This window comes from Clinocottus analis, unplaced genomic scaffold (genome assembly GCF_023055335.1).
Source record: "Clinocottus analis isolate CAN_PGR_092001 unplaced genomic scaffold, fCliAna1.0.p SCAF_1, whole genome shotgun sequence".
NCBI classification, from domain to species: domain Eukaryota; kingdom Metazoa; phylum Chordata; class Actinopteri; order Perciformes; family Cottidae; genus Clinocottus; species Clinocottus analis.
Genome location: NW_027175820.1, coordinates 8,059,472 through 8,087,093, shown reverse-complemented (window position 1 = coordinate 8,087,093; position 27,622 = coordinate 8,059,472). Strand labels below are relative to the sequence as shown.

At 41.0% G+C, this 27,622-nt stretch overlaps 2 protein-coding genes across 4 annotated transcripts in view; one reads left to right on the top strand and one right to left on the bottom strand.

The window, feature by feature from the left end:
* The window catches only part of phkb (phosphorylase kinase, beta), an 84,734-nt gene extending 65,614 nt beyond the window's left edge, over window positions 1-19,120 (bottom strand). For 2 of the 3 annotated variants that reach the window (XM_068578962.1, XM_068578955.1), the window contains exons 1-4: window positions 19,044-19,107; window positions 16,487-16,573; window positions 6,094-6,232; window positions 2,067-2,166 (exon numbers count right to left, since the gene is read on the bottom strand). In XM_068578962.1, the coding sequence (XP_068435063.1) occupies window positions 2,067-2,166; window positions 6,094-6,232; window positions 16,487-16,573; window positions 19,044-19,107 (390 nt within the window). Of the gene's footprint in view, window positions 1-2,066; window positions 2,167-6,093; window positions 6,233-16,486; window positions 16,574-17,801; window positions 17,910-19,043 lie in introns of all 3 variants that reach the window. The other variant, XM_068578969.1, reaches the window with a different exon arrangement.
* A 503-nt stretch (window positions 19,121-19,623) lies between these two features.
* The window catches only part of itfg1 (integrin alpha FG-GAP repeat containing 1), a 118,509-nt gene continuing 110,510 nt past the window's right edge, over window positions 19,624-27,622 (top strand). The window contains exons 1-6 of the mRNA XM_068578944.1: window positions 19,624-19,847; window positions 20,133-20,217; window positions 20,401-20,534; window positions 21,190-21,247; window positions 21,628-21,711; window positions 21,845-21,939. Of these exons, the coding sequence (XP_068435045.1) occupies window positions 19,670-19,847; window positions 20,133-20,217; window positions 20,401-20,534; window positions 21,190-21,247; window positions 21,628-21,711; window positions 21,845-21,939 (634 nt within the window). The 5' untranslated portion in view covers window positions 19,624-19,669. The remainder of the gene's footprint in view (window positions 19,848-20,132; window positions 20,218-20,400; window positions 20,535-21,189; window positions 21,248-21,627; window positions 21,712-21,844; window positions 21,940-27,622) is intronic.

Here is a 27,622-nt window from a genome sequence, read left to right as displayed (position 1 = left end):
TGTGTGTGTGTGCTGTTTATGTTTCTATCAAATCTATTTCTGTGGAGAGATCTCTAGATTCTCGCTCCAGCAGAGCCGTGGTGTCAAGTGGCTAACCTCTCGGGGATATTCTAAGAGGCCCCAGATCTCACTTATTGTTTCAAGGGCTGCAATGCGCCAATATGAACTTCAAATTAGTGAAACACTTCAACCCACTGCTGCTCCATCCAGCCACAGGAAATTGTACAAGTCCGACTTCATGCAATTATTTCCCATCTATGGCCAACAAAAATAACCTCACAACTCATTAACCCGATAAGCAGGCTATTCCTTGTCATTTCTGGATGCATAAGAGATACTATATTTGCTTTTCAAAAACAACTTGTGGGAAAAAGAAAAAATTATCATGGCACAGAATCTTATGTTATCGCAACCTATCAACGAGAATAATGTGTTTAGACACACAGTTGAGAACAGGAATCCTTCCTCTGGCCCTTGAAATTGTCAGATTTTAAAACATCCAGGACAACAACTGGTTGTGTGAATTATGCTAATTAGGAGAGTTGATAATGAATCACATTTTCCTCCACATTATAATGAGTTAAGTTAAATGAGACGGTGAGAGAATAGAACGGTTGTGTAATTTTAAAGCTTCTAAATTGGTCACCTGTAATCTGTGTTGACACTCTGGTTTTCTGTCTCTTTCGGACATTTTATTTTTCTAAACAATGGTTTCTTTTAAATCTGTTATTTATGAATAACACAATACTAATACAATTAAATAAATTAGAAATCTGGAAGTTTTCTTGGGGGCGATGCAACAAGCTGTAAACACAGCAATGACATATGTTGATATGGTGACATCGAGCACCAATGGAGCAAGATTTGCATTCATTTTCACTCACGAGTTGCCAACTTTGTCTGTCTATTTTGATATAGTTCGAGTAGCATGCACTGTTTTTTTTTTTTTTTTTTGTTGCTGTCATCATGTCTAGCAACTCTGCCCCCTAAAAATGATATACATATTCATCTCATTTGCATCAGCAAATATGTTTTGCTAGAAACATAACATTACTGCAAAAACAATGTGCAAAATATTCAAAGCATCAATATATCTCATTAGTTTTCCCTCCAATATTTAACCACTACTGACTTTCCCTGACCTTGACTGTGTTTCAGTGGCCTAACAGTAACAACATGTAACCTGGTCTCCTAGAAGAAAACGTAAAGGCATTATACTCTTGCATCTTCTTGCTCGCTTTGTGGATATCCAGACAAAAATAACCTTACCGACAAAGTGTCTTTGACTATTTGTTAGTGCAAATAGAAAAATACAATTTTTTACTTGAAAAGACTGGCCTTAAGCAACTCCCAACACACTATCGCCAGACAGCGGGGCCCAGCTGCTGTATTTGCTCTGTGATATTTGCCCAGCGGTGGCCCCGTGTCACATCTCCATTAAAAATGGCATGTTCTTGGTAAGTGTTGAAGACGGGGCCGTAACGAACGCTGCTTTGTGTAATTAACTGTGTAAACGCAGCTTTGTAATTAAGACCCTGGAAATCTCTCCCCTAAATTAGGTCGTCAAGGTCGAGGCAGGATGAAAAAGAATGGCTTTGAAAGGCACACGCTTTACGCAAGCACGTACACAGTGACACAGCCAGCTGCTCGATTAAAACATGTCGTTGGAGATGGATAAAAAAAACAACAACACACAAACGAAGGACATATCCGGTCCTGCCTCTAGCTAGGTAAAATGTCCATTTTCCCTTCACAGCCTGCTCATGCGCACACGTCAGGTTTCCTGCAGACGTGGCGTGAAATGTCCCCCTTCGGAGCAAAGGTCTGAGGCAATTAACAGATTGTCGGTTATTAAGCCCTCAGGACTAAAGCAACCGGCTCCCGTTGTCATTTGCTATGATATGAAAGAGGAACTAGATGCGCCTGGTGCTCCGCGAGGCTCTGATGAACAGCAGCTCAGAAATACACCTCTGAACTGCAATACAGTATGTAATTGTGTTGTGTGCTTTTATGCAATAAAAATCAAATGAAAATAAAAGCTGGGTGCAGCCCGGCTTAAAACTCACCTTATCCGCCTGTCGCATGTAGCAGTAGAGGATCCCTCTCATGCACTTGATGGCGGAATGCTCCAACTCATGGGTTCGCCCCATATCGTCGTCGATGCGTCTGCGTGGCGGGAAGAACACAGTGAGCAGATGAACACACATGAAGAACATGTGAAGAACACAGGACGACAGCATGTGAAGAACAAATGAACAACATGTGAAGAACACATGAAGAACATGCAAAGAACACATTAAGAACATGCAAAGAACACAGGAACGGATTTTAAAGGACAATTCTGGTTTATTCTGACTCAGGTCTTACTGATGTTAACTTTTATGTTTCACTCACCAAAGTAATCGCTGTGATTCGGGGTACAATACGTCATTACTACAACAAAATCAGATGGGGCAAGAAGAACCCAAGAAGTCAGTTGACTATACAGGTAAATAAGCCAAAAGCTGAGACAGATTATCTGAATCACTTTATTTGGAGGTCAAACGGCTAACATGGAGGTTTGCTCAAAACCTTTACCTTTTTTTTCCATCAGGCTTCAGTAATTAACTTGGTGAGTTTATTGTTTCTATAGTTGGAACGTTTGTTTTAAACCTGAATAATCCGAAAGTGAAGTTGAGCCAGACTCGTGCCTTGTTGTGCCTTTCATGCACATGCAAAGTGGTGCTTCAAAAACTAAAAAACAATGGCCTTCGGTTGGGTTCTGTTGGGCTATGGGAAATCTTCTGGTTTGTGGCGGTGCAACACCAAACAAGCGGACCTGAGCTGGAAAGCGGGGGTTCTCTACCTGTCCATCATTACTTATGACATATAAGCTCTAGTTGCAGTCTGTAATAATAATACTCACTATGAGCTATTCTTTCTTGGTGCCTATTGAAGGATAAACAAAGGTGCAATAAAGTGCAGAACGAATTTGCTGTCAGTCTCTGGATTTTCCAACGTGGGTCCATGTGGCGCTGATTATGCTGTATGACAGTCACCTAAGCATGTGATTTTTATGTGATTTTTACGCCTCTTCATTCATTTGAAAGACGTCAGTGCTAGCACAAAGCAATCATTTCCCTGACAATTGGAAGTCAGCTAAAGGTGTAAAGGCCTTAGTGCCTGTTGACAGAAGGAATTAAACCAAGCAACTGTTTCATTACAGCGGCACTGAACAGTGGCAAAAAATCAATATGCAGTTTGTAAAATGTTACACTTGCACAAGTATAATTCCAAATTGTGAGCACAATCCCTTTAAATAAATGTGATTTCAAGAGAGTGATATTGCAGAGAAGCCACCCAGAAGTCCATCGATTGTGGTTGCAGGGGCCACAGTGGACGTCAGCACATTCCTGGCAGGGCTGGCAGATCTCAGATGCACATCTCAAAGGTCACGCTAACAGAGACTTTGGGTACCGAAAGAGGAAAGCCACGTCGCCGAGGTGAAGCTTTGGTGGTAAGCGCTGCATTAATCACCCACACACTAACGTCTTTTAGATGTGACCCTACGCATCAAAAGTGATCGCAGAGGATACAGCGGGCAGCTTCTGCCAGCATCCTGTTTTAAAGCACTTCATTAACGGGCTACAGGCATCCAACATTGTGATATGCATGAGGTGATCCAACACGGGCCAGGGGTTACAGTAACACATCCAGCTCTTCAAATTTAATTAAGATTAATCAGAAAAACACAATGTGTGTCAGAAAGGTGACAAGAAAAGATTAACACCAACTCATCAACCCAGCCTTGGGGGTATAGGGGCCGGTTATGGCGGGGTGGGGGGGGGGGGGACTCCAGCAGAATAGGGCAAAAGATTTCAGCTAATAGATATTCCCATAAAACACCCAAGGTCATTACTAACATTAAGGGAGTTCATTTGTTTGTTTGTTTGTTTTCATGTGTTTGTTTTCTAGAAATCAGGCTATAAATGATGTATGAACTAACCCCTCTGGAAAAATCTTCAGAATAAAGATGGTAATGAAATGAAAGGAAAGTTTGGTGGATGTAAGTGCTACTGAAGTGGATGTTTCAGGCTCAGAGAAAATTCTCACTTTGAGAAAATTGCCTTTAAATTGCATACATATTGAAGGCACTACAGATCTTACTTATACATTTCACCATGAACTGATCTTACAACTAATCAGTGCATATATATATATATATATATATATATATATATATATATATATATATATATAGAGAGAGAGAGAGAGAGAGAGAGAGAGAGAGAGAGAGAGAGAGAGAAATTGTAACAAAAAAAAGAATAAAATGTGCCTGGGCAAGGTGGTGGGAAAAACATATCACGTCTACTTAGATGAGGAGTTGGCACGCACGCACGCACGCACGCACGCGCGCACACACTGGCCGTGAAGTAAGTAATGGTACTCGCCAAGCCTGTCAGATGAGAATCATCTTAATTAAATCCCAGTGACAATTCTAATAGAAGTCAGCCATGACTGATGACTGAGATCTGCCGCTGGTCATATCACTGCAGTACTCTCTATTTTTACCCCCCTCTCTCTCTCTCTCTCTCTCTCTCGCCCTCTCTCTCTCTCTCTCTCTTTCTGTGTTTTCCCCTCCATCTCATCCCTTCACTTCTCCTATTTCTTCTGTCTGAGTCTTATCTTTCCTCTTGCTTGATCTCCCCCTCTGTCACCTTTGCCCTCTCACTCTCATTCTCTCTCTCCCACCCATCTACCATCTCATGCTTTAATATCTCTCTCTCTCTCTCTCTCTCTCTCTCTCTCTCTCTCTCTCTCTCTCTCTCTCTCTCTCTCTCTCTCTCTCCCTCTCCCTTCTTCCCTCCTTCCCTCCCTCCCAAAGGCCCATTTTGTGAAAGTGCTCTTCTCCCTTGAAACTAATTACGGAGGCAATGCAGACATAAAGTGCAGGGACGGTTGATAAAGGAGTTTGGGGCCTCTCAGTGAAATTCTAAAGTGTTCCGAAAAGTGTTTGAAAAGCAAAGCCTTCAGACGACAGAGGCAGATTACAGATCAGGTTCAGTGAGTGGAACAAAACCAAAAGTCAAAGAAGAAGACGGGACCCATGTAGCTCAGGACTCTGGGTCTGTTCTGCTCTGAAAAGACCCTAGAAGTGATCAATCTATCCATTCATTTTAGTGTCCCTTTACATCACCACTGCTGAGGTGCTGAAAGAAATGTAGACCATTCGAGACCTATAACACCGTCTCTCTCAGAAATTACATGACAAATATCTAAATCTCAGCTGCAGAAATGTTCCCGATCTTTATCCTTATGGTATTCCATATGTCATTTATTGTCCACTCGCATATTCATAAGCACACAAAATGAATTACCTATTCTTTACTGTACATAGCAGCAAGAAAGCGCTAGGCCAAAATGACTAAGAACTTAGGTTTTTGGGTGTCAGTGGTTTCCTGGCCCCAAGGTACCTGATCTCTAGGTTCATTGTTATCAGTAGCTACAACCTACAATCATGCGGACAAAATAGCTACGTCATTCATTTGTGCTAAAAGCACTTTAAACATATGATTTTAGTGAGATACAGAGATAAATTAGCATACATATAATCAGATATATATATATATACAGAGAGAGAGAGAGAGAGAGAGAGAGAGAGAGAGAGAGAGAGAGAGAGAGAGAGAGAGAGAGAGAGAGAGAGAGAGAGAGATCCTCAGAAGAATTTCAAGTCTGTCATCTCTTCTGTGGTTATTTTATTGTCTGTTATTTGTGTTCATATTTGGTGCTTGTGTGAAACTTGTATTCTGCCATTTTGACTAGAACCCCAGTTGAAATGAAATTCAAAATATCGAAGGAATCCTGGCAAAAAAAGACCATTTCAAACTGCAATACGTACTGCAGCTGATCCCGGGATGGACCAGGGTCAGCGCTAAACTATCCTTTAAAAACCTGTAGAATACTGTGTGTACCATTTCGTGCATCATTTCAAAGACCAAGAGAACAATCAGGAGGTGAAAAGTCCCAATTAAGCGGTAAAAATAACAACAAATGAGTCTGGAGATACATTCGACTCTGCATGGATAGTCTGTGAGAGTGTGCGAGTGTACTAACCGGTAGGCCATAGACAAGGCCCAGGCACTGGCAGCACAGTACAGGGAGTCCCGGACCTTGGCCTCCTTGCAGGTGGAGCATGTTTTGATCGGGAAAAGGCCAGTGGTTGGACTCTGGTAGTTCAGAATAGTCGTCTTGACTGGAACGAAAGAGACAGAGAGGAAGAGACATAAGAAGTGATGGTGAGGCAACAATGTTTGCAATGTCATCGGGACCGACTTACACCCACAAACAGTGAGGAAAACACCGCTGACGCGCAAAATGCTCGCTCGCGTGGCACCATTAGCTGTTTTCAATACCGCTGATGTGACTCTTTGTGCAACCAGTGCTGCTTGTTGCACCCAATGTAATGAAGTTGAACAAGTCCAAAAGCCGTTATTCCTTCACTAGTCTTCACTGAGAATGCTGGTTTGTAAAGAGCATGTACACATTCATGCTCCCACACACTTTGCAAGACCTTGGATTGTTATTCCCCTCCTACACAGTGGGAGCGCTATCAAGCAGCATCTCTCCCATCATACTTATGCAAGCCTCTATTTTGATCCAGGTTTCAGATGTTCATATGTCAGAGCAGATGTGCACTTTGCTGCCTCAGCAGGACATTGAAGCAGTCCCATAGGCAGCGGAGACACAGCAATGGATTACCAGCGTGTGTATGTTCTCTATTTTCCGGGCTAGTCTGTGCGTGGGAAGTGTGGAAATAGAATATTGTAACCTTCCACCATGATGGTTACAGCTTATTCCCTGACCCGTGACCTTTCTCGGGCTGTGCAGCTGTTGCCTCTGCTTCATCCTCTTCTCTGTATGTCTCCTGTGCATAGTCAAGCTCAAATAAATAGAATCAAATTATATGCACATTGGGGCAGGGACATTAGGCAGACAATTGTTTCTTCTTTGATGAAGGAAAAAACAAACGCTCATGTAATAAAGTCCCTTGGAGCGAGGAGCTCCGTTTGCGTTACGTTGGCATATACAATATACACTGTGAGAGTGTGATAGCAGATGGACGACTATTCAAGTCGAGCAAAGTGTGAACGGTGACATGGAACGTGTGATTGGTTGCGACTGCAAAGAAAAGCAACGACTCTTGGAGGAATATCACTTGGACTCAGGGGGCCATTGTTGCCCTTCAGAATACTTGGACTGTGCCACACGCGCTGACAAGAGTCTGTTTATGTTCATGTCAGTGTTTTGCAAGGCATTGTTGAGACAGACATGGAGTGGTGCAAGCTACCTTGCTTTGTGCACATACTGCACCACCATTTAGAGATTTAACTTGGACTCACGTAAGAAAAAAACAGGCTTCATTTTCATTTGGGTTTAAACTATTTATCTCATTCAAAGGAGTGAGATTTAGATAATTCAACGAGAGAACCAAGATTTTTGTGAACTCCTACTCTGCTGAAACAACTTGGAACAAAACACAGAATCCATTCCAGCTCCGGCGGGGGCTGACCTTGACCTCTGGTCTCCCTCAGAGACTTCACTGTTCACAGATCTGTTTAAAAAGCAGTTAAGAAATACAACAGTGCATGATCTGTCGTGTTTCTCTCCCTCTGCACACGCATCTGAGTGGAAATTAGAAAACCAGCCAAGGAAACTTCAAGTGTTCATCTATGACTTTAACATAATCTTTGACCCCAACATCTTGCTTGCTGAAAGTTACTCAGTGAAAAAAAAACACATGGCAATGGTTTATTGATCTGAAATGATACAAGGGCTGTACAATAAAGAAAACTTTAATCCAAATTGCTTTTTTATTTTGATTGTGATTTGAAAATCGCAGGAGGCACAATGAAAATACAGTTTATGCACTTCTTCTCCTTTATTTTTTATGAAGTATAGTGATTACTAATTGCCAAAACAGGTTTGAAAGGACAGTACCATACCAAAATACCAAAATAAAAATTCCCTTCCACCAACAGTGCTACTTATCACTCAAGATTGTTTTGCTGCGAGTTGCCTGGTGTTGGAGAAATGTCCCACAGAGATGATGAGAAATCGTGACCCGGTTACTCAAGATAATCCTAGGACCTTGTTGGGAGCAGTTTCATGTGTAAACAATGGCGGAAAGACAATAGTTCCTCCATGAACCTGCTCATAACTAGGTCTGTTGAGTTTTTTCAAATGCATTAAGGCAGCTCAAGCCAACATAATCAAGACAGATAAATAGCCCAGGTAAGAGGAAAACATTTAAATGTTAGACTTTAGTGTGAACTGTCATCTTGTTTTTTAATTACAGATTGTGAAGTACTATTTTGGGGTTATGTCTGTCAAAAGACAATCAGACATCTAGGCTACCACAGACATCTAGAGACACCAAAATCAATGAGGGACTGTAAATGTCTGACTGCACTGAATGGATGAGCGAAGATAAACCAAGATGGTTCGAGTTCACCCAGGTTCATGCTCAGCATTAGTTACCGAGGACAGAACAACGGATGAAAGCCCTCAATATGAGCAGATCGGAGGTCTCCAATAATATATGCTGAAATATTACATACTCAAAGAGAAAGCCTTCAGGGAAAGTCATTTATCTGTTTCAAACACATATGCACAAGCACACACGCGTGCACATCCTCCTCCCCTGCAGAGGGGCCCTCACTGCTGACTAATCCGTCTGGAGAGATCACTTCATTTTTCATCAGAACATTATGCCGGTGCAAATGACAGGGACATCCATTCTGCGCCGTCGTCAAACGAGAGACAGAGAGGGAGAGACTGATAGGGAGAGAGACGGAAAGGGGACAGTGGTAAAGGAAAGACAGATAGAGAGAATGTGTGTGCAAAAATGGAGGATCCGTGTGTGTGTCTCAGAGTAAAAAAGAAAAAAAAGAAAAAGCGGAAGTAATGGGCACTGGGGAGGGAGACGAGGGCGTAAATTGTTAGTCTATATTGGCGCATGTGTTGGGCAATTGAAGGTCGATAAGATGAATTAGGCAGAATATTAATAAACCTCTCAGACACTCCAACGCCTCACACTAACTAAGTGCACACTCACATGCATGCACACATGAATAAAAAACACACTGCAACACACACGCACACACACAAACCAGACGCAAACACTCTTGCTTTACACGTCATGTCAGTGTGGGTGAGTTTGCAACGTGCTACAAGTCGGTTTATATGGAAGTTAGCCTGTTACAATGATTGTAATGCCTTGAAATACCATCAACACGTGAACTTCCCGACAAGGGACAATAACCCTGGACCATGTGTACAGCAACGGGAAGGGAGCCTCTAGGGCCGTGCCGGCCAGGCTTTGGACAGTCCCATCATATCTCTGCATTCCTCACTGAACTGCGAACGGCTTGTAGCAATGCATAGTGTATAAAGATACAATGATCAATACTATTATCATATTGTATACTTATCATAGCAATATTATTATCATATTTTGTAATATTTTATCATAGCAATACTAATATCATATTTTGTCATATATCATAGCAATACTATTACATATTTTATCATAACAATACTATTATCATATTTTTGTGCAATATTGTTATATCTTTTTAATTTAAAAAAAAATGCTGTGTGAGGTGGACCGAGCAAAATAAGCTTTTCATTGTATAGAATAACTGTCTGTTATCTGTGCATATGATAGTAAAAACATCTTGAACATCTTAAACATCTTGTAATGGCAACGGTACACATGCACATAACTTCTATTCTATTTCTACGGTCTCGGCAAAGTGTAATGAAGTGTAAACACACATGCATGGAGAGAGACACACACGCACGCACACGCACACACACACACACACACACACACACACACACACACACACACACACACACACACACACAGCAGATCCATGTGGATCGCTAACCAGTAATAGGACAGTGCTCTTGGGTACGGGCCCATTTTAACTGTGGCTACATTAGTGGTAGAATGTAAAAAGGCTGTGAGATGTATTGCTCATCACCCTCCACAGGGACAACTGTAACACACGTTGGTTCCTCGTAAATACTGTCTGTCTCTTGAACCGCAAATACACAAAGAAACTGTTGTAAATTAATGATCCATTATTATATTAACGAAGACCTATATTGTTGGTGCCAGTGTCTGTATGGTAAGCTCTCAAAGAGCAGTCAAGCACCTTGGGTAATTGGCACAGGTTGAACTGATCACATGCAAAGTTTTGGGAAGCAACACGATATGCAATGGGTCTGAAAACACGCATGTTTGTTCATAGAGCTCACAGAAAACGTCATTGCTAAAATAAATGGAAATGTAAATCTGCTAACCTATTTGATGTTTTGTCTGAGAATTTGTGAAACCACTGAAATAAAAGCAGATATCTAAGGAGTTACTGTAAAACTCTACTGAAAATAAAGCATTTAAAAACAAACTAAAGAATCTGAGAAATGTCTCATTTGCTGAAACTCAAGTTTGATACAATATTTAATTTATTAGAAACTCACAGGTTAAAAAAAAAAGATTATTACAATATGTTTTTTGTATCGAATGTGTCTTACAAAATTAAGCCCAGGGTGAAAATAGCTGCAGAGCTCTGATGCCACTCGATTTGGAATTGTGAAAGGCTCGAGGTTTCGTCTTCTGCAAAACAGTGCTGCGGCGGGAAGTCATCATGAGACGCAGCACATAAACGATGGGCGTGCTGAACGCTGTTCCGCATCACTCTGCAAGTTTCTCTGGATGCAAATCAACTGTTGTTGAGAGTTTTCTGCCAAGCCATCCATCAAGCTAATGTCCCACTAAATCAGCAGTTAATGTCTCAGACGCACACAGTCTGCTTTTTTACAATGGGCCATTTCACTGCACCGACAGGGTGGAGAAAATGAGGGAAGATAATGAGAAAGAAGAAAGGGAAAAAAAAATACTAAGAAATAGATTGAAGAGAGGGGGAAAAAAGAGATGAAAGACAGCAATAGTGAGATGGTATCTGTTCAGTGCCACAGCAGATGCTACAGGAGAAAACTGGAAATACACTAAATGTGTTTGGTGCCATTCTGTGTCTACTCCTGCTGACGAAGTCAGAACAGGTCCTGCAATATAGCATCCCTGACATGAGGTACTATTGAATGAAATACAAATGCAGTGGCCATAAAAAAAATCAACAACAACAACAGAAATGCTGACAGAGTAGCAACAGCTAAGAAAGCAATGTTGATTTAATGAAATAGTTGATCATTTTTGGTGAAATACGCTGATTTGCTTTCTTTCCAAGACTGAGATGAGAACTGAAGATTATATCTATCTATTGTTGGGAGCTAAAGTCAATAGATTATGTTTAGCTGAGACGAATGTAACCAAGTACATTTACTCAAGTACTTATGTACAATTTGAGGTACTTGTACTTTTTTATTTGTACTTCCAGTTTACTACATTGTGGAGGAAGATATTTTACTTTGGACTCCACTTCATTTGTTTGGCAGCTTATATATATTATGGAAGTTATTATATTGTCTATTAACTTTTATTACAGCATGTTTCTATGTTTAAGTAAATGTTCAATCTAAATGATCACAGCTGATTATGTTGAAATGTGTATTTTAATGAGTCACATAAAAACATGATTAAGCAGAATTATGTTTCACAGAATAATCCACATTTTTTATTTAGCTTTTTACTTAACTGGACTAGTAATTTATCAGATAACACAGATACAGGTTACTCTTCCTGTCAGTGAAATCCATCTATCTCTATAAAGTGTGTGATGTTAAATGTATGTAATGAAATAATGAAGTGCTTCTGTGTTTTACTCCATTGTTGTTACTTTTGTCATTTACCATGGTGGCTGTTAGGACTGCTATTTTACTTTTTTGTTTGCTCCTGGAGTAAAAATCCATTACTTTTGAATCCACACAGCAAGAAAATGGTCTTTTTTATTATATGCATGTTTAGTCTTTGGCCTGAACCAGTTAAAAGCTGCAAAAGTTGGATTCAGGCAGAAATGTCGAAAAATCGTTAAATCAAAAAGAGACAGATGGAAAGAATGAGCACCAAAATGAAAAAAAACAATGAGCGTGTGCGTTTGCAACAAGCCGGTAATGACTGTGAAAAGACGAAAAACAACAACGTGTTTTCTCCTTCCCTTAATCTGTGCGAGCCAGACGGCAGAGCGATAGTGCCTTCTGCCTTGTATTATCGGGAAGGAGTCAATGGAGTGTGGCCACAGTGCCACATAAATAGGAAACCATAGAGAGGTGAGGGAATGAAAGAGGAGATGGAGGAAAAAGAGAGAGCGAGATGAAGGAGTGATGAGCTGTGGAAGACGGAAGTGAACTTTCCTCCTGTCGCGACAGCACATTGCATGCTTAATATTGCTGGTGGGGGGGGGGGGTTGCAACAAAACAATAAATATGGAGAAAAGAGGAAGAATGTAACTGGTTTTATATGTCATTGTCGCCCCCAGCCTCCTCCCTCTCCACCTCTGAAAACGAGGGAAAGCAGGTATATTGGCAAGCAGGTCTGGGTGCCGGCGATAACAATGTTGGCTTTGTTCCCCGCTAGAATTGGACGAGTGCTTTCCCAGCCGCCACCCAACACAACAATTAAACGAGCCCGATGTTCAGCACCGCGTCATTCGACATCCTGCAATCTGGTGGAAAGGCTTTTCCTTTCCGCAAATCTATGTGTTCTCAACGCAGCCGATGCTGGCGGCTTCGCTGCGGTCGCTGATAGCAGCAGCAAATCAGTTCCAACTGAGAGCTACACCTGTTGCACGCTAAGCTCTGCTCATTGTATTCTATCTTTTTCTTAACACACAAACACGCGCAGCCTAATGAGCAGTCAGCAACACGCACACGCGCACACACACACACACACACATACGCGCGCACACACACACACACACCCCTGTCTTCATCAGGGCAGACCAGTGGGCTGTGTCATATATCTGCCAGAAGTGTGTTCATGTGAGAAAATGGTGCATCCAGGCCCTTCCACACAGGACGCATTAACCCTCCCTCAGTCCACACCTGGGTTAGAGGCAGTCACCTTCCGCTTCGATGTTTACTGCGGGCAAAGGCAAAGCAAAGCAAAGCAAAGGAAAAGCTGCACATCATAAGGTCGTAAATAAATTTGCTGCCTGAGCCCAATCCTGACCCAAAACTGTGATTTGTTTGTCTCAGTAAACACTATGTTACTACCCTACTGACATTATGGTACGTGTTATAGATACTGGGACTTTAATAACAAAAACATCAGACAGCATAAAAAAAGTCTTCTGCAATAAAAAGGGGATATCAACACCCTGTGTACCTTGGGAACACCATATATTCTGAAGAAAGGAATAAATGTGACAACTCCAGGTTACAGGTTATGTACCTAAGATCTGTTAATAACACCTTCATATTAGGTTCATGCTAATGATAATGATTCATTTTAACACGTTTTGGAGCCCCGAGCCTCTCCGTTCAACAACTTGTTGCACAGTGCAGCATTTAGGAGGAATACATCCCTCTTGTTCCTGCCTGACTGTTCTCTCTCGCTGAAACATTTGGAACACGCGACCTGTTTCAATTTATCGAATGTCCCCAGCTGAGCGAAATCAGACAGATTCTGATGCATCTCGTCTCAATGGTCCATTGAGTTACTAGATGATGCTCTACGGCGGTATTTGTTGTGAAATGCAGCAGGGCCGTGGATCCTAGTTTTGAAAGTACTTTCAGATTTCACTGCTGCCAAATCCCATCTCGCTTAATTCAAGGTTTCTGCAAGGAGAAGGCCATGCTTTACGTATATTCTCTGATCCCTTAAATGTCACAGGTAGAGAAGCACTGCAACGCTCCAAGGCCAAGTAGGGTTATGAGGGTTTTTTTCTTTTCTTGACAGTACTGCATACCAGTAATTTTAAATGAAGGTACGTTTCTCAAATTTATACAACTGTACACACAACTGTCCACGAAGGTGGACATAGCTTATCAAAAATGTATGATTACACTGCATTTGTCTTGAAAAGAAACACAACCAGAATTGTTTTATAGCACTTAAAGCATAGAAGCTCCTTCTAAGAGCATGCAGGATTTTATAAATAGTATATATTTTTTATGTCTACTGTATCAAATAGTACATTTTTGTTGATTCCACAAGAACTACTGGAAAAAGTCAAGCTTACGTCCATGATGGCAAAGTCAGCACTGATCCTTGGGGACAGCGTCCTGAGCGGTATTACCAAAATCTAACAGCCACAAGCAGCCAGAGGCAAAGCATGAACCTGCCTTCTGCACACTCAACCATCCTCTATCTGCTTGGACGAAGTTGTGTGTCTGGCCTTTCCATTGTGTTGACGCCTACAACTGTTAAGTAATGTCAAGATATAAATAGTTTTGTTTTACAGTGTCTTTAGGTCTAACATGTATGTGATCCACTACTACTTCTTAACCTAAAGCCACATCTTCTCTCCGCGAGACTTAATCCGGTGTGGACACGGACCAGCCTCACGACAGACACTTTGACTTGTCCAACATAGGTGTAACCAATAGGATTAACTGCTACCTTGCAATGCAAGGGCCTTGCTGTTGCGCACATTGGCTCACTGGCACTACTCACTGGCACATCTAAGTGGAACAGAACCATCATTAATGCCATTAGTTACACCTGTGCTTTTATGTAATGACGAGTCAAAATCCCTGACACGAAAATGGCTCGTCATTAAAGAAACAGATGTCCATTTGAAGTGGGTGTACTGGCATTGCATCAAATTTCGAAATGTTAGCCCATTGCTGTCAAATATGGTGTTTAACTTTCTGCCAGCCTAATGGCTCGGTCACAGATGCACTGATGGTGGCAATATTTCATACCAAATTCTAACAGAATCTTCATTTCGACATTGATGCTGGGGTCACATTATCTCCTTCCAAATTTTGGTTAAGTCCAAAATGGAGGATGCTATATGTTGAGCTGCGTGGGAGTTATGTGTGATTTCTTTAGTGTGTGTACTGGGAAGTAGCACTGGCTGGCACAGCGCTCCAGTCACAGCTGCAGCTAATTAAGTAATCAGTACTAATGTGTATTTATCTCTCCTGCCGTGAGGCTGGAGACTCTTCCACTGATTGCACATGCCAGGATCATCAACTGGAATTGGGTTGCGGCAGCTATTCGGCAGTCTATCGCCATCCATCCTAAGATTCCAGTAACAACTAACCTTACTCACTTCAAACAAGAGGTTTGAGATGAGCTTTTGTAAATGGAGGCATAACTTATTTGTATTCATATCTACTTTCATGGTGAAATATGCATATCAGAGTTTGTAGTAGTATTTAGAATGAGTGGGAAATACAAGATTATGCGAACCGGCCCAATGTTATTTGGTCATATAGTTTTGGCATAACGTTCTGTTTTAGATTATGTGTTTTGGTTTACATCATTATGGAACAGCATATTTATCAAGTGTTGGTCAAATATGTCGACATGTCGATATAGCTTTATACTTCAATTTGAATAGGTGATAACCAGCAATTACACTTGGCAGAATGTTTAAATATTCAGTAAAAAGTAATCTCTACATGCTAGTTTGTGTACATAGTTATATTTCAGTGTTGTGTAATTATCTGCTTTGTAATTGCTGGCATTATGACAAGCTTAGGTTTAAACCTATGAAGCAGCTCCTGCGTCTTCAAGATTTGTGACTCAAAAAAGTGCGGCCCCTCTTTATTTTTGTTTGATATGGCCAATATGTTTGAGGAAAAATCCACTATAAAGTACACACACACTGTATGCGAGTGTGTGTGTGACGGAAATCCCTTCTTTGATAGGTCAATATCACTCAAGGCAGATGGCAGTTCTGTTTTAAACCATTAAAAAAAACATTTGCAGTAATATTCTGGGAAAAGACCCTTGAGGCACATTTTCTATTCTATGTGTGTTTGCTTGACCAGAAACATAAGTCCACACTTAGCTGGAGTAGACTGCTAGTCCACTGTTGGTAATGTAGGAATGTATGTGTGTTTGTGGTACATGATGGGATCTTCTCTATCAACATCTGGTCTCTTCCATCCTGTCCTTGTTGAAAAACAGATTATCTAGTGCAGCAACTCCCACACGATTCTCCTCCGACTCCCCACTAACAAACACTACCAGCTGAGTGCAGTGCCAAGTCAAGACACCTTATGTGGAATTAAATTCAGGTCAGCACTTGCTGGGTGAATGTTTTTGTTTCTGTAACACCTGCGAACCCCCAATGCTGCTTTTATCTCGCCAGCTGAGAACAACTTCTCTCTCAACCAGACAGTATGTCTGCAAGATGTAATCGCTATACCCAAGGCTGCAATTGGAGCATATTGCAAGGACAAAACAACTGCCAGCTTTACGGTCGCATACATTAGCTGACATTTGTTCCAGATAGCTTTGTAGCACTAATCTTTAGGTGGGCCCTGTCTCATAATACTGCTCGAGATTTCAACAGTGACTACTTACCGGCATTGTAATAGCGGTCCAGCTTCTCCCATAGGGGCTCATCCTCATGCTGGAGACTGGACAGCTTGAGCGGTTCATAGATGGAACCTGAGGAGAGACACATCTGTTACAAACACACTAAAAAGTGGTGCAGTTACAAATACTGACCTGCAGCAAATTTTTTACAGAAAAATAATGCGATAATAAAAAAAATTGTCTTAATTAGGTCTCTCCACTTTCATTAACATTATGCCTTCATGATTAAACTGGACTGAAGTAAACTCGATTAAGGACAACGGTTTTCCTCTCAGTTACTTTGTGAGGTTTTTTTTTGAGACAATAGTGTTGTTTCAGATAATCCAATGTGTCGATTAAAAAAAAAAGGTCTGCAGTCAGCAATTGCCTCTAAATAACTTTGTTTCCATACAAATATCTTACTCACAAGTCATGTAAAAAAGTAGAGACAAACAAACAAACAAACAAAAAAAACAATAGACACATGCCATCAATAAACTGTTCACTGCAACACATCGCATCACAAAAGGCTCACACAAAACAATATTCAGGCCCCAAGCTAAAGATTCACATGGTAATATGACTCGCCACCAGATATTTCCTAATGTGTTCCTTTGAGCTGAGAAAGAGCCAGAGTTTGAGGAAAACCCCCATCTGTTAGACTTTCTCTATTTTCAGACAATTTTCTCTTTGCTGAGATTTGCATTTTAATAGGTTCGACCTTGGGTCAATACCACAGGTACTGAAAAATTCACATTCTGGCTGAAATTAGCATAATTTCCATCAGCTTAAAAGTTGCAGGGGACAAAGCCAATCCATCTCTTTTTAAAGATAACACTCTAAAAGAGCATAGAGCAGGTCCAATATTCCAATTTAAATTTCTAACACGAGATCAGACAACTTGGATATTCAGTGTTTAGCCGGTTTTAAACAATCCCATGACTAACTTCAGAGATGAAGCTCTCCGACACTATGATAAATGAAGTGTGTCTTATGACTTGATTAAAACTGTATATGTAATTGGTGTCACTTCTGGGTCTGTCATGTTTACTTTGGAGAAACACACAGATTACTTATATGACTAAAGCAACATAAGGCACTCAGTGGATTATGGGTTGTATTACTCTATTTCTCACTTGAGTACCAACAGCCCAAGAGAGTGCGAGCAAGTGAATGTCTTATGTTTTTTATTATCGTGATATCATAACCTTCTCATGTTCCGATAAGAGAAAGACCCCCTGTGATCTTTACCCGTGTCCTCTGTGGCCGTCTGTGTGTGGCCAACTGCATTGTTTTCATCGGATATGCCACCACTACTTACCAAGTCTGTATGCTTTTCGGTGGGGCCGGGCACTCGCGGCCACTGAGGCGGCCATTCTCAAAAGGTGAAATTAAGGCCAATCGTCTCTCTCTCAGCTAAATCACAAATCTACAGCAATTCACAGGAAGGAGTTAGTAGCAGAGAGTTAGATTTATTTTAGACATGCATGAATCAACAATGAATTTACACACCCTGGGTGATGAGGATTGTGAACAGCAAGCAAGGAATTATAATTCATCATATTTGCTTAGGAATGACAGTTATTGTAACCCTCATAGAGTCGTGATTAAAAACTATATGATGGTAAAGTAATTATGAAAAGGAATTCAGTAAATTAAGACAGATTGATGTTCCACTTCAAAATGCTATGGTCTCTTGATGCTGCACTACTGGGTTAATACTGAAAATGAATGCACCTTATCAAATGTGTTTCACTTTGATTAATAGACAAGCCACGATAGTTGCCCTCAGGTGAGGAGACGTTTTCCTTCGCATGTCTCACCTCTCTTTGCAAGCTGCCTTTTTTTTAATTTTTTTTTAGCAAATACATAATCCTCAAAGCAGAGCAGTTATTGTGACACTACTAGATGATTTATTGAGGTCCAATGTTATGAATTGTGTGCTTAGTATTATGATGTATGTACAGATAGAATAACTGACTACATTTTCAATCAGTATGATTACCCGTAAATCTTTTTATAATGTGTCAGTGAGTGCATTTGGAAAGACCTAGTCATTTTGTAGAGTATTTTTTATAGTATATTAGTTATATCACTTTAAACAGTGGTCACCCTACAATTATAGTGAAGGTTTTTAACTATTTTATTTTTTAATGTGTACTCCTTGCATTGGACAACACACTTCAACGTGTTATAATGGGATCACTTTCCCTTGAGAGCCATGCTTGACGACCAGTGCAATGATAGCACCAGTCTGCCAGCTTCCAGTGTTCACAACCACTTGCTGCGCACGCAGCACAGTTAACTTGGAGAGTGAGGTGCAACAGCGAGGGGAAACCTAGTGAAAGCTCTGAAAATAGCCCCTCGCTGCTGCACATTTGCACCTCTGACCTTTCATGCTTGTACCGTCACTGCACTGGACAAAATAAATGGGCAGATCGGGCCAATTTTAAACGCCGTGTACAGTGGCGTTACAAACAGACAGTCTCACACAAGCACTGGCACAACATAAATAATCGGTCGCGCCACGCTGCTCGGTGTCATGCGAAGTAATAAGTCTGACCTGATCGTTTTGATCGGGCTCTGAATTCCAGGAGTTTCCAGCCGACATCTACCAGGCTCGCCATGTTTACACGGTGTAACTTTTGCCAGAATGTTAAAGGATTTCCGGTCTCTACCTTCAAAATAAAACAAAGGCAGTAGGGTCCCGAAGAACAACATCATTTGAAGTGGCCTTTTAATAGTAATTGAATTAGAGTTAATCGTTTCATGTTATATTAAGAAGTATCATTGCATTATATTTGTTTTAATCTATTCACTTTATTTATTCGAAGCCTGATAGTTGTATTTATTATGAAGGTCAATATACTTCATGTCCGACTTAGCTCTCGCATACCTTCTCCAACTTGATCTTATTAACTTTCAAACTGCCCGTAGTAGCGCGACACTGCCGTAAACGAGGAAACTCTAATGTCGCATTGTGTAACATGACCCTTATTCCGGTGAATTGCCTTTACTTCTTTCTAATACATTACATAAATACAGAGCGCATATCCAAATCTTGAATTCATATTTAATTAATAACGTGATTTAATCGAACGGAGCTGCTATTTCCCCACATGCCGTAAAGCTGTGTGCCGTAATACAGTGAGTGTTGTTGTGAGGAGCTGTACCTGCACCAGAAGAAGGATGTGGATATTCAGATGCAATATTTTGTCATTTTTGTTACTTTCGGTGGGGCCGTATAGCACGTTCGCCCTTCAAGATGTGACGACCGAGCTTTTTGGTGCCGAAAACTATGGGACAGTGGCAGCATTTGGAGATTTTTACGCGGATAAGCAGACAGACATGTTCATCATCAGAGGACGTATGTTCAAAGCTTCAGCGACGTTACTTTGCTTTCTGTCGCGTGTGCCAATTAACTGCTTGCACACGTTACGTAGAGTGTTTAAACAATATTTGTTTCGTGTAGTCGCGATAAAAATGAAGCAAATTGTATAAAATAAATCGCTGTACGTCTGTAAATATTTTTCCTTTATAGTTTATCTTACATCCAAGCCCTTTGCTATATTTCTTTGAAAACGACCTAACGGTTAAATTAGAAATTATCTGTAATTAAACATGCATATGTGTTGCCTTCTTCCTGTTTCAGAGTCCGAACTGGTGATATTCTTGGCTGACTCGAAAACACCTTACTTCAAGCCCAAAGTTAACCTCACAAAGGACAATTTCCCCGGGTAACGTGTCACTTGTCATGGCCATTTTCCCTTTCAATACCACAGTGCCACAGTATATGTAATATTATTTTGTCCTGAGGGAGTGACTCACGTTTCAGGGTGGCATTGTTTACTCTTTGTGGAGGGAATGGCTCCCCAACCTGTCATTGTCTATCATTTTAATGGACAATCTCCAATGTTCAGGGAGACCGTCCTCACCAGTGTGGTTCCTGGGGACTATGATGGAGACTCTCAGATGGATGTCCTTCTTACAGCTCAGCTCCGTAAATCCGCGATGACAACTGTGTTCATCTTCTGGGGGAACAACCAGACATTAGGTACGGCTTCAACAACAAATAGGTGCTGAGGGGGTTGGTGAATGCCAAAGGACCGTGATGAAGAGTCACACAAATTGAAGATTGGGGGGTAGAGCCATCACTGTTGTTAGTTAGTTACGGTCAGCTGTGCGCTCCCTGCGATGAAGAGTGAGTGTGTCTGCTATGAAGAAGGTGTCTGAATCTCATTTGTTTGGGAATGATATCGGTGAAACTGCACGTTATGTAACATAAAGACAGGTTTAGCAGTGAAGAAACTGTGGCGATGCTTCTCCAGCAAACATATCATACAATGTTTCTACAGATAGCATTTATTTTTTTTGTAGTACTTCAATGTAGCCTACATTACAACCAAAAAGGAAATAACTATTACTACTATTAAGACATGGACATGACAAAACAGAAAATAAAGCCAGTGTTTTGTGTGAAATCAAATTTGTACCATTTCCATTTATGGAGCCTTTTGCTGTGAAAAATTAGAAGGAAGCATATTTTTTTGCGGGGGATGAAGAATTTCATTGTGTGCCCAAATCAATATTAAATTCAACTTTTCATAACTGTTGACATTCAAACCAAGTCAAATCTGTTTAGCCTGATTTGACCAGCACACTGACTTTCTATGCTGAGTGGGCTTTTTGAAACTGCTCTCCTTCTGCAGATATGAGTGGGTATCTCATGCTGAACAAGACCTTCACAGATCAACCTCTCATTATGGAGTAAGTATTCATCCGTATGTTGGTCATATGATTTGTAAACTCAATATTTTCACTCATGCTGAGCATGAAAAAATCAATGTGTTTTTTAGTTTACTTTTGCTAGTTTTGCCTGTTCAAAGATGTTTTTAAATATTATTCCATGTTTTTTTTTTTTAATTATTGTTATACAACCCTATCACTTCTGTAATATACATTCTGCCTGCCCAAAATGAATGCAAATGCATGCGAAGAACATACTTGAAATACTTGATATGATGAAGTTGAATACAACACTAAAGAGATGGATCCATGCCTCTAATAGCGACAACAAGTTGATACAGTATGAACCTAATGAGCTGCACCAAAGTGCATGCTTTAACAGAGTGGAATTCTTCCCACAGTTTCAATGGGGACATGATCCCGGACATTTTCGGAGTCACCAATTCCATACCACCCTTCACCGAAGTGTGCACTCTCACCAAAAGGTAATGCAATCATTCTTGGACTCGCTTTTAATTCTGTGCGTTTGATTTCTAATTCTTTCATACCTTGAATTACTTTATTAAATGTCGAGCTTTTATATCCTGCTGTCAACTTGTGGTTCTTCTTCCCCTTTAGGAGTCCAAAGTGGGAGAAAGTGCTGAGTTTCCCTACCGCCATGCGCAAACCTCACTCAAATGCTTTCATTGATCTCAACAAGGACTTGACTGCTGGTGAGTCAAGTTTTGTTTTTTTTTAACAATGTGTAATGAATAAGAAACAAAAGTGCATACTCTTCAGGGAAGCCGTGCCCAACACCCGACACACATCTTTTTCTTTTCAGCTACAAAAACTGTCACTGTCTTTTTCTTTTATTTCTATTGACAAAACCTCTTGAAATTTAGCAGCAGATTTCAGCAGCAGACGAAAGTAAAGAAAAAGGCCCTTCTGTAATGGAAGAACAAGCTTTAACAATATGACAGTAGATGTCGGCTCTCCAAGAATGTACTTATTAGACACCAGGGCAGTTATTACAAAGTCCACAACTTTTGATCCGGAATTATACATTTTAGCACATCCGCATGTTTTCAATCTAGCATTTTACAACACTGAGCTCATAAGTGAACAGTGCAAGAAAACCAATCCTATTCATCTCTACTCAGACCCCACTGTGTGCCAAGCATCTCACGTTCTTGACTGCACATTGTGCCACGTGCTGTTCATTATAACTGAGACCTAAATCCTTTTTGTATTGCGTTCTTCCACTCCGGGCTTTCAGTGTTCCTCTACATGAGAAACACTGAGTCATCATTGTGTGAGGAGACAGTGAGGTGTAAAACAACACACAGTCGACACACAAGACACTAAAATAAAACAAAGAATGACCCTTACTGAAACGCCCAATCCTTTTTGGGGCATCGGCACCTTGAAACAGGGCATAATTCTGCATGTTGAAGTTGGTTGATACATTCCTGTTGTGCAGTGGTGGAAAGTAATTACGTACATTGACTTTTTTGAAGAACTTCAGCTTGTAAAATGCAACACATTTTAAGAAAGAAATGTCGTTGGTCCCAAATTTTCTATGGCTTGTGGCCCCTTACAAAATAGTGATGTCCAGTTTGGGTCTCTCGTCATCTTTTCAGGTCATGTACACGAGTTGTTTGGTTTTACCAAAAAGCCATTTCCCCACACATTTGTCTTCTTTCCTCTCCCATAAATCAAATCACAACCCTTTAGATCCGTTGTGAGTTGCGACCCTTTGGAGGAGGGTTGGCAACTTCCAAACTAAGGTACCAAACAGTCAAATGCCTCTTACTCATAGTTGCTTCACTGTTTAAGATCCTTTATTTGTCAATTAAAACGAGGAGTTTTTACACAATGCAGTGCCAAATAAGGAAGTTGAAATGACATATCACCCCTCGATACCGATAAACACACATTTTCATATATGATAGCATCACATTTCTAAGGGTCATCTTTTCCTGAGGAACGTGCAACTGTAAAGGTCGTAGTAAAAATCGGACCAGTTGGATTATTCAAAACTTGACAATGAGTTTAAAAAGTAAATGTCAAAATCCGTGCGAAAAGTTTTACTTTTATAACATAATTCCCAGTCAGAACACTAGGTTAACAAGTCATTGCTTTTATTTATTTAGGAGGACTGACTGGTGCAAAATGAGTAGCTCATGTGCAGTTTCTTCCCAGTTCTTTCCCCCTTTTTGTTTTCTGATACATTTAAGTGGCAAATGTCACAAGAAAACCCTGCATAAATTAGCAGTGATCAGTGTCTGACATGTGATCAGTCTATTAAAATAATTACTGTACTCATAAGTACAGTAGTAACATATTTCCAGACCAACGTTAGCTACTTTTCTTACTTGCAACCTTTCTTAAAAAACTCGCCGGGTGAAGGGATTGAGTACTTGTGAACTCGATACCCGCAGGTATTGCATTTCACAAAGTTTTCCCCCGAAGAATCTCCAAGAATTGGATAAGCGAGCAAAACATCCCTTCAAGTCACGAATTTTCATGTTGACTAAGAGAGAACGGTTGAGCCATTTTCTTCATCAGTGAATGGAGAAATCTCCTTCTAGTTTTACAGCATCTCACTCCATTCCTTCTGCCCACTAAGTGTAGCGCTGTCACTTAGACTTATGGAAGGATCTCCCCCCTCTGGAAACTAATCCTTGTGTTTAAGGCAATCAGAAAGGATTTAGTCGTGTCATACTCACAGCAGGTATCTTTTTGTGCTGTGTGGTTTATTCCCAGGGCTGTCACAGTTTAACCAGAACAGATTTTAATTAGTATTTAATCTTTTTCGGGATTAGGAGAAAGTCAATGAACTTCCACTTTTTTTTGTTGTAGCTGACTTAAATACATTCTGGTGGTAATAATTTGTTTTTTTGGGGTGTTATTTGAATACAGATGTATTGTTCCTGCAACTCAGAGTTACACACACACTAACGCACAAGGATAGTGATCATTAAATCCTTGTGACCTCCTAAGTGTGTTCAGCTGCGGGTGGATGTGCAGAGCTTGAGGAGGAGAATCAGTGGCAAAAGAAAAGACCCTACTGTAGGCTACATCGTGTGTGTGTGTGTGTGTGTGTGTGTGTGTGTGTGTGTGTGTGTGTGTGTGTGTGTGTGTGTGTGTGTGTGTGTGTGTGTGTGTGTGTGTGTGTGTGTGTGTGTGTGTGTGTGCATGTGTGTGTGTGTGGTGGGGGGCATGGAGAGGCAGAGAGAAAGAGGGAGGCAAAGCAGGAAAGGAAGAAGAAATCAAGCTGAGAGGATGATGGTTGGATGAGCAGTTTGAAAGAAAAGGATGGAAGGAAAGATAAAGGGCAGAGGAGGGGGGGTGAGCAGGGTGCTATGTGAGTCTTCTGCATGGCTCGGCGCTGTCTGCTGTGACCACCTGCTACTCTCAAGCGTTACTGGCTGGAGCATCAAAGTACGGCTTAAGCAGAGAGAGAGTGACTTTTAAAGGAGCTGTGTTTTAACATTCAAAGCATTGATATAGCAGCAAACAACTATTTGCTCGGTAAATACATAGCGGAGTGAAGAATGGGAGAGTTTGACCACACCTGTAGGGTGTTTAGAGGGAGTAGAGGTGGAACAGCTATGGGAAACAGCCGTGTTGATAATATCTCCAATGTTTGCCAAATGTTACTTTAGGCATTCAACACAACCCATCATTGTGTCGCTGAGAGTGATTAACGGTGGCCTTAAGATAGCTGAATATTTATGAGTAAAAAATCAGGCATGAATCCACAATAATCTGACAATACATCTTAATTAGGACGAGCAGAGTTGAGTTACTGTGGAGAATAAGTGTGAAGCACTCGAAAATGCAAATAGCACAAACGGAAAAATTATAGAAATTACAAACCGTATTTGAATTAAACAGATGCATCATAAAGGATCTGGCAGATACAGGAAGGGCACTTGAGTTTGTCTAAAATTAGTGTACAGAGAAGGGACTAAGTACATCGACGTAGCAGTCAATCGCAGAACAAAGACTGGTAATGAGTCGTTATGATGGAAGTGGGCTGCCTTTCACGTCGGGGAAGTGTCTCGTCGCTCACCTCATGGTACAGTAACACAGTGAGCTATTTTGTTAGAGGGGTCAAGGAGGCTGAGGGCTGTTTCAAGGCCTTGTCACAACTCCAATTTAACTCCAATGTCATAGCTGTAAACAGTCCCTTGGTAGTGTATTGGCTGGCCTCACTGCATCAGCACTGCCAGAGAGAAAGAAAAAAAGTCTGGAATTATTTCCTAGTCAGTGTCGATGCCTTATTTAGGCCGCTTATTGTACTCTCTAGTCAACCGACCTGGCGACGACAAACGGCATACAGCCCATAATCTCTTTTGTTATTATTGCACTCCTCCAGCGAGTGTCTTTTACAGCGATGCATTCATAATAGCTTTGTGTCCGTGCTCTTATTGTCAGCTATTTTGTCTCCGGCGTCACACATTGAGGGATTTCCGGTTTCTTTTAAAAGGAAGTTTGATTTTCTCCCCAGCTCATTGTCTGACTTTTGTACTTCAATAATCCAATATACAATCTGGAGTACAGAGTGTATCGAAAGACCGGACAGCAGAGTGGATAAAGTATTATCACAGGAGAGAAGTTGACGTGGCTCGCAGCACTTTGCATACATCCACCGGGAAAGTAAATCGTGTCTTCAAACTTTTTTGCCACTGTCGCATTGAGCGGGTCCAATAGTAAGTACCATTTTTTCCACGAGAAAAAAAAAAAAACAGTTTGTAAAGTATATTGCTATCTTTTCTTTGCACAAAGGCAAAGACATCATTAAGCATCTAGTTGGCTTTGTAGATGTAGTCGTTCTGTTCCGGTTACTCCTCGCCGCAGTGACAACTAATTAGCCGAAATAGGGTAGGAGGTTCATATTTCTACAATACACTGAAGTGAGCAGGTGCTTCAATGGCCCTCAAAGTCTCTGTAAGCATCAAAGCTAAATGACCACAGGAGACGTCTTTATCTTTGGAACAGTACAGTATTCACCCATTTCGGATCTACCTCCAGTTCAGAATCACGGCAACCCACTGGGGCCAATTCGCAACATGTGACATCAGAGAAAGCACCGCTGGGCAGGGAAGCGATCAGGAGCAAGACGGGAACTTGTTTGAGGGGAAAAAGGCAGTAATTGCAAAGTAATTATAGATGCCATTTTGTGGGGGGAAAAGATGCACAAAGACAGCAATACAGGATCCATTGCTAGGCAACGGGCAGGGTAATGCTCTGTGCAGCATCCAATTAAACTAGCTCTGTGTCGAAGTGGCTTGTTGATTGTCTGACTAATAATGTGGTGGTGATGGGGGTAAGAAAACAGATTTGCCACCTAACAAGGGCGGCGAGAAGAGGAATTGATTTATACAGGGATTAAGTTTACATTTTGGATGGCAGTCTGGCACTTATAATCGCTGTTTTGGTAATCAGGGTACTGTCACAGAGAGAGAGATGTTCACCCAGAGAGGAAGAATATAGCAGGCATTTTGGATAATGGTACTGGCAATTCCTGTCTCTAATCATGACAATAATAATAATGATAATATGGTTTTATTGCTTCCCAACTACCTGTCTTACTCTCTGGGGTGGCCAAACTACTCCCCTCAGGCCAACTGTGGCCTGCTAGCAATTTAAGAATTACCCGATGTAAATTAAAAAAGAAAATCTAGAGCATATTGCACTTATATTTGTATTGACTTACACATAAGATCTTTAGATAATAATGTTTTAGTTGGGCACTTCAGCCATGCACTGTACTATATTTTAAAAGTAGGAAAAATCATTTAAATTGGAGTTGAGAACGGGCTGCATGGTGTTAGAGTTGCTAGCCTGTGTCACCTCACAGCAAGAGGGGCCCAGGTTTGATTCCCGATCCCAAGCAGTCCTTCTGTTTAGAGTTTGCATGTTCCCCCCGTGGCAGTGTAGGTTCCCTCTGGGTTCTCTGGCTTCCTCCCACAGTCCAAAGACATGCAGCTCGGGTTAATTAGACTCTAAATTGCCCGTAGGTGTGAATGTGAGCGTGACTAGTTGTCTGTCTCGATACGAGCCCCGAGATAAACAGTAGACTTGTCCAGGGTGAACCCTGCCTTCGCCCAATGCCAACTAGGATCGGCTCCAGCGTCCTGCCACCCTAAATAAGCGGTTTGGATAATGGAAAGGATTTGAGAACATCATCTGCAGAATCATTTTTGTAATATACTACAATGTTAAACTGTTAAGTTGTGTTGAGTAATTATTTTTGATGGAAAATTATTATTCTTTGGCACATGGTGGTTCAGAGCTAAATTGAATGACGTTCTGCCATCAAAATGAATACTATAGCAAACAAGTTCACAGCTTCAAAGCATTCATGGGCCGATGCATTAAGATTCTTGATAAAATACATTTAGT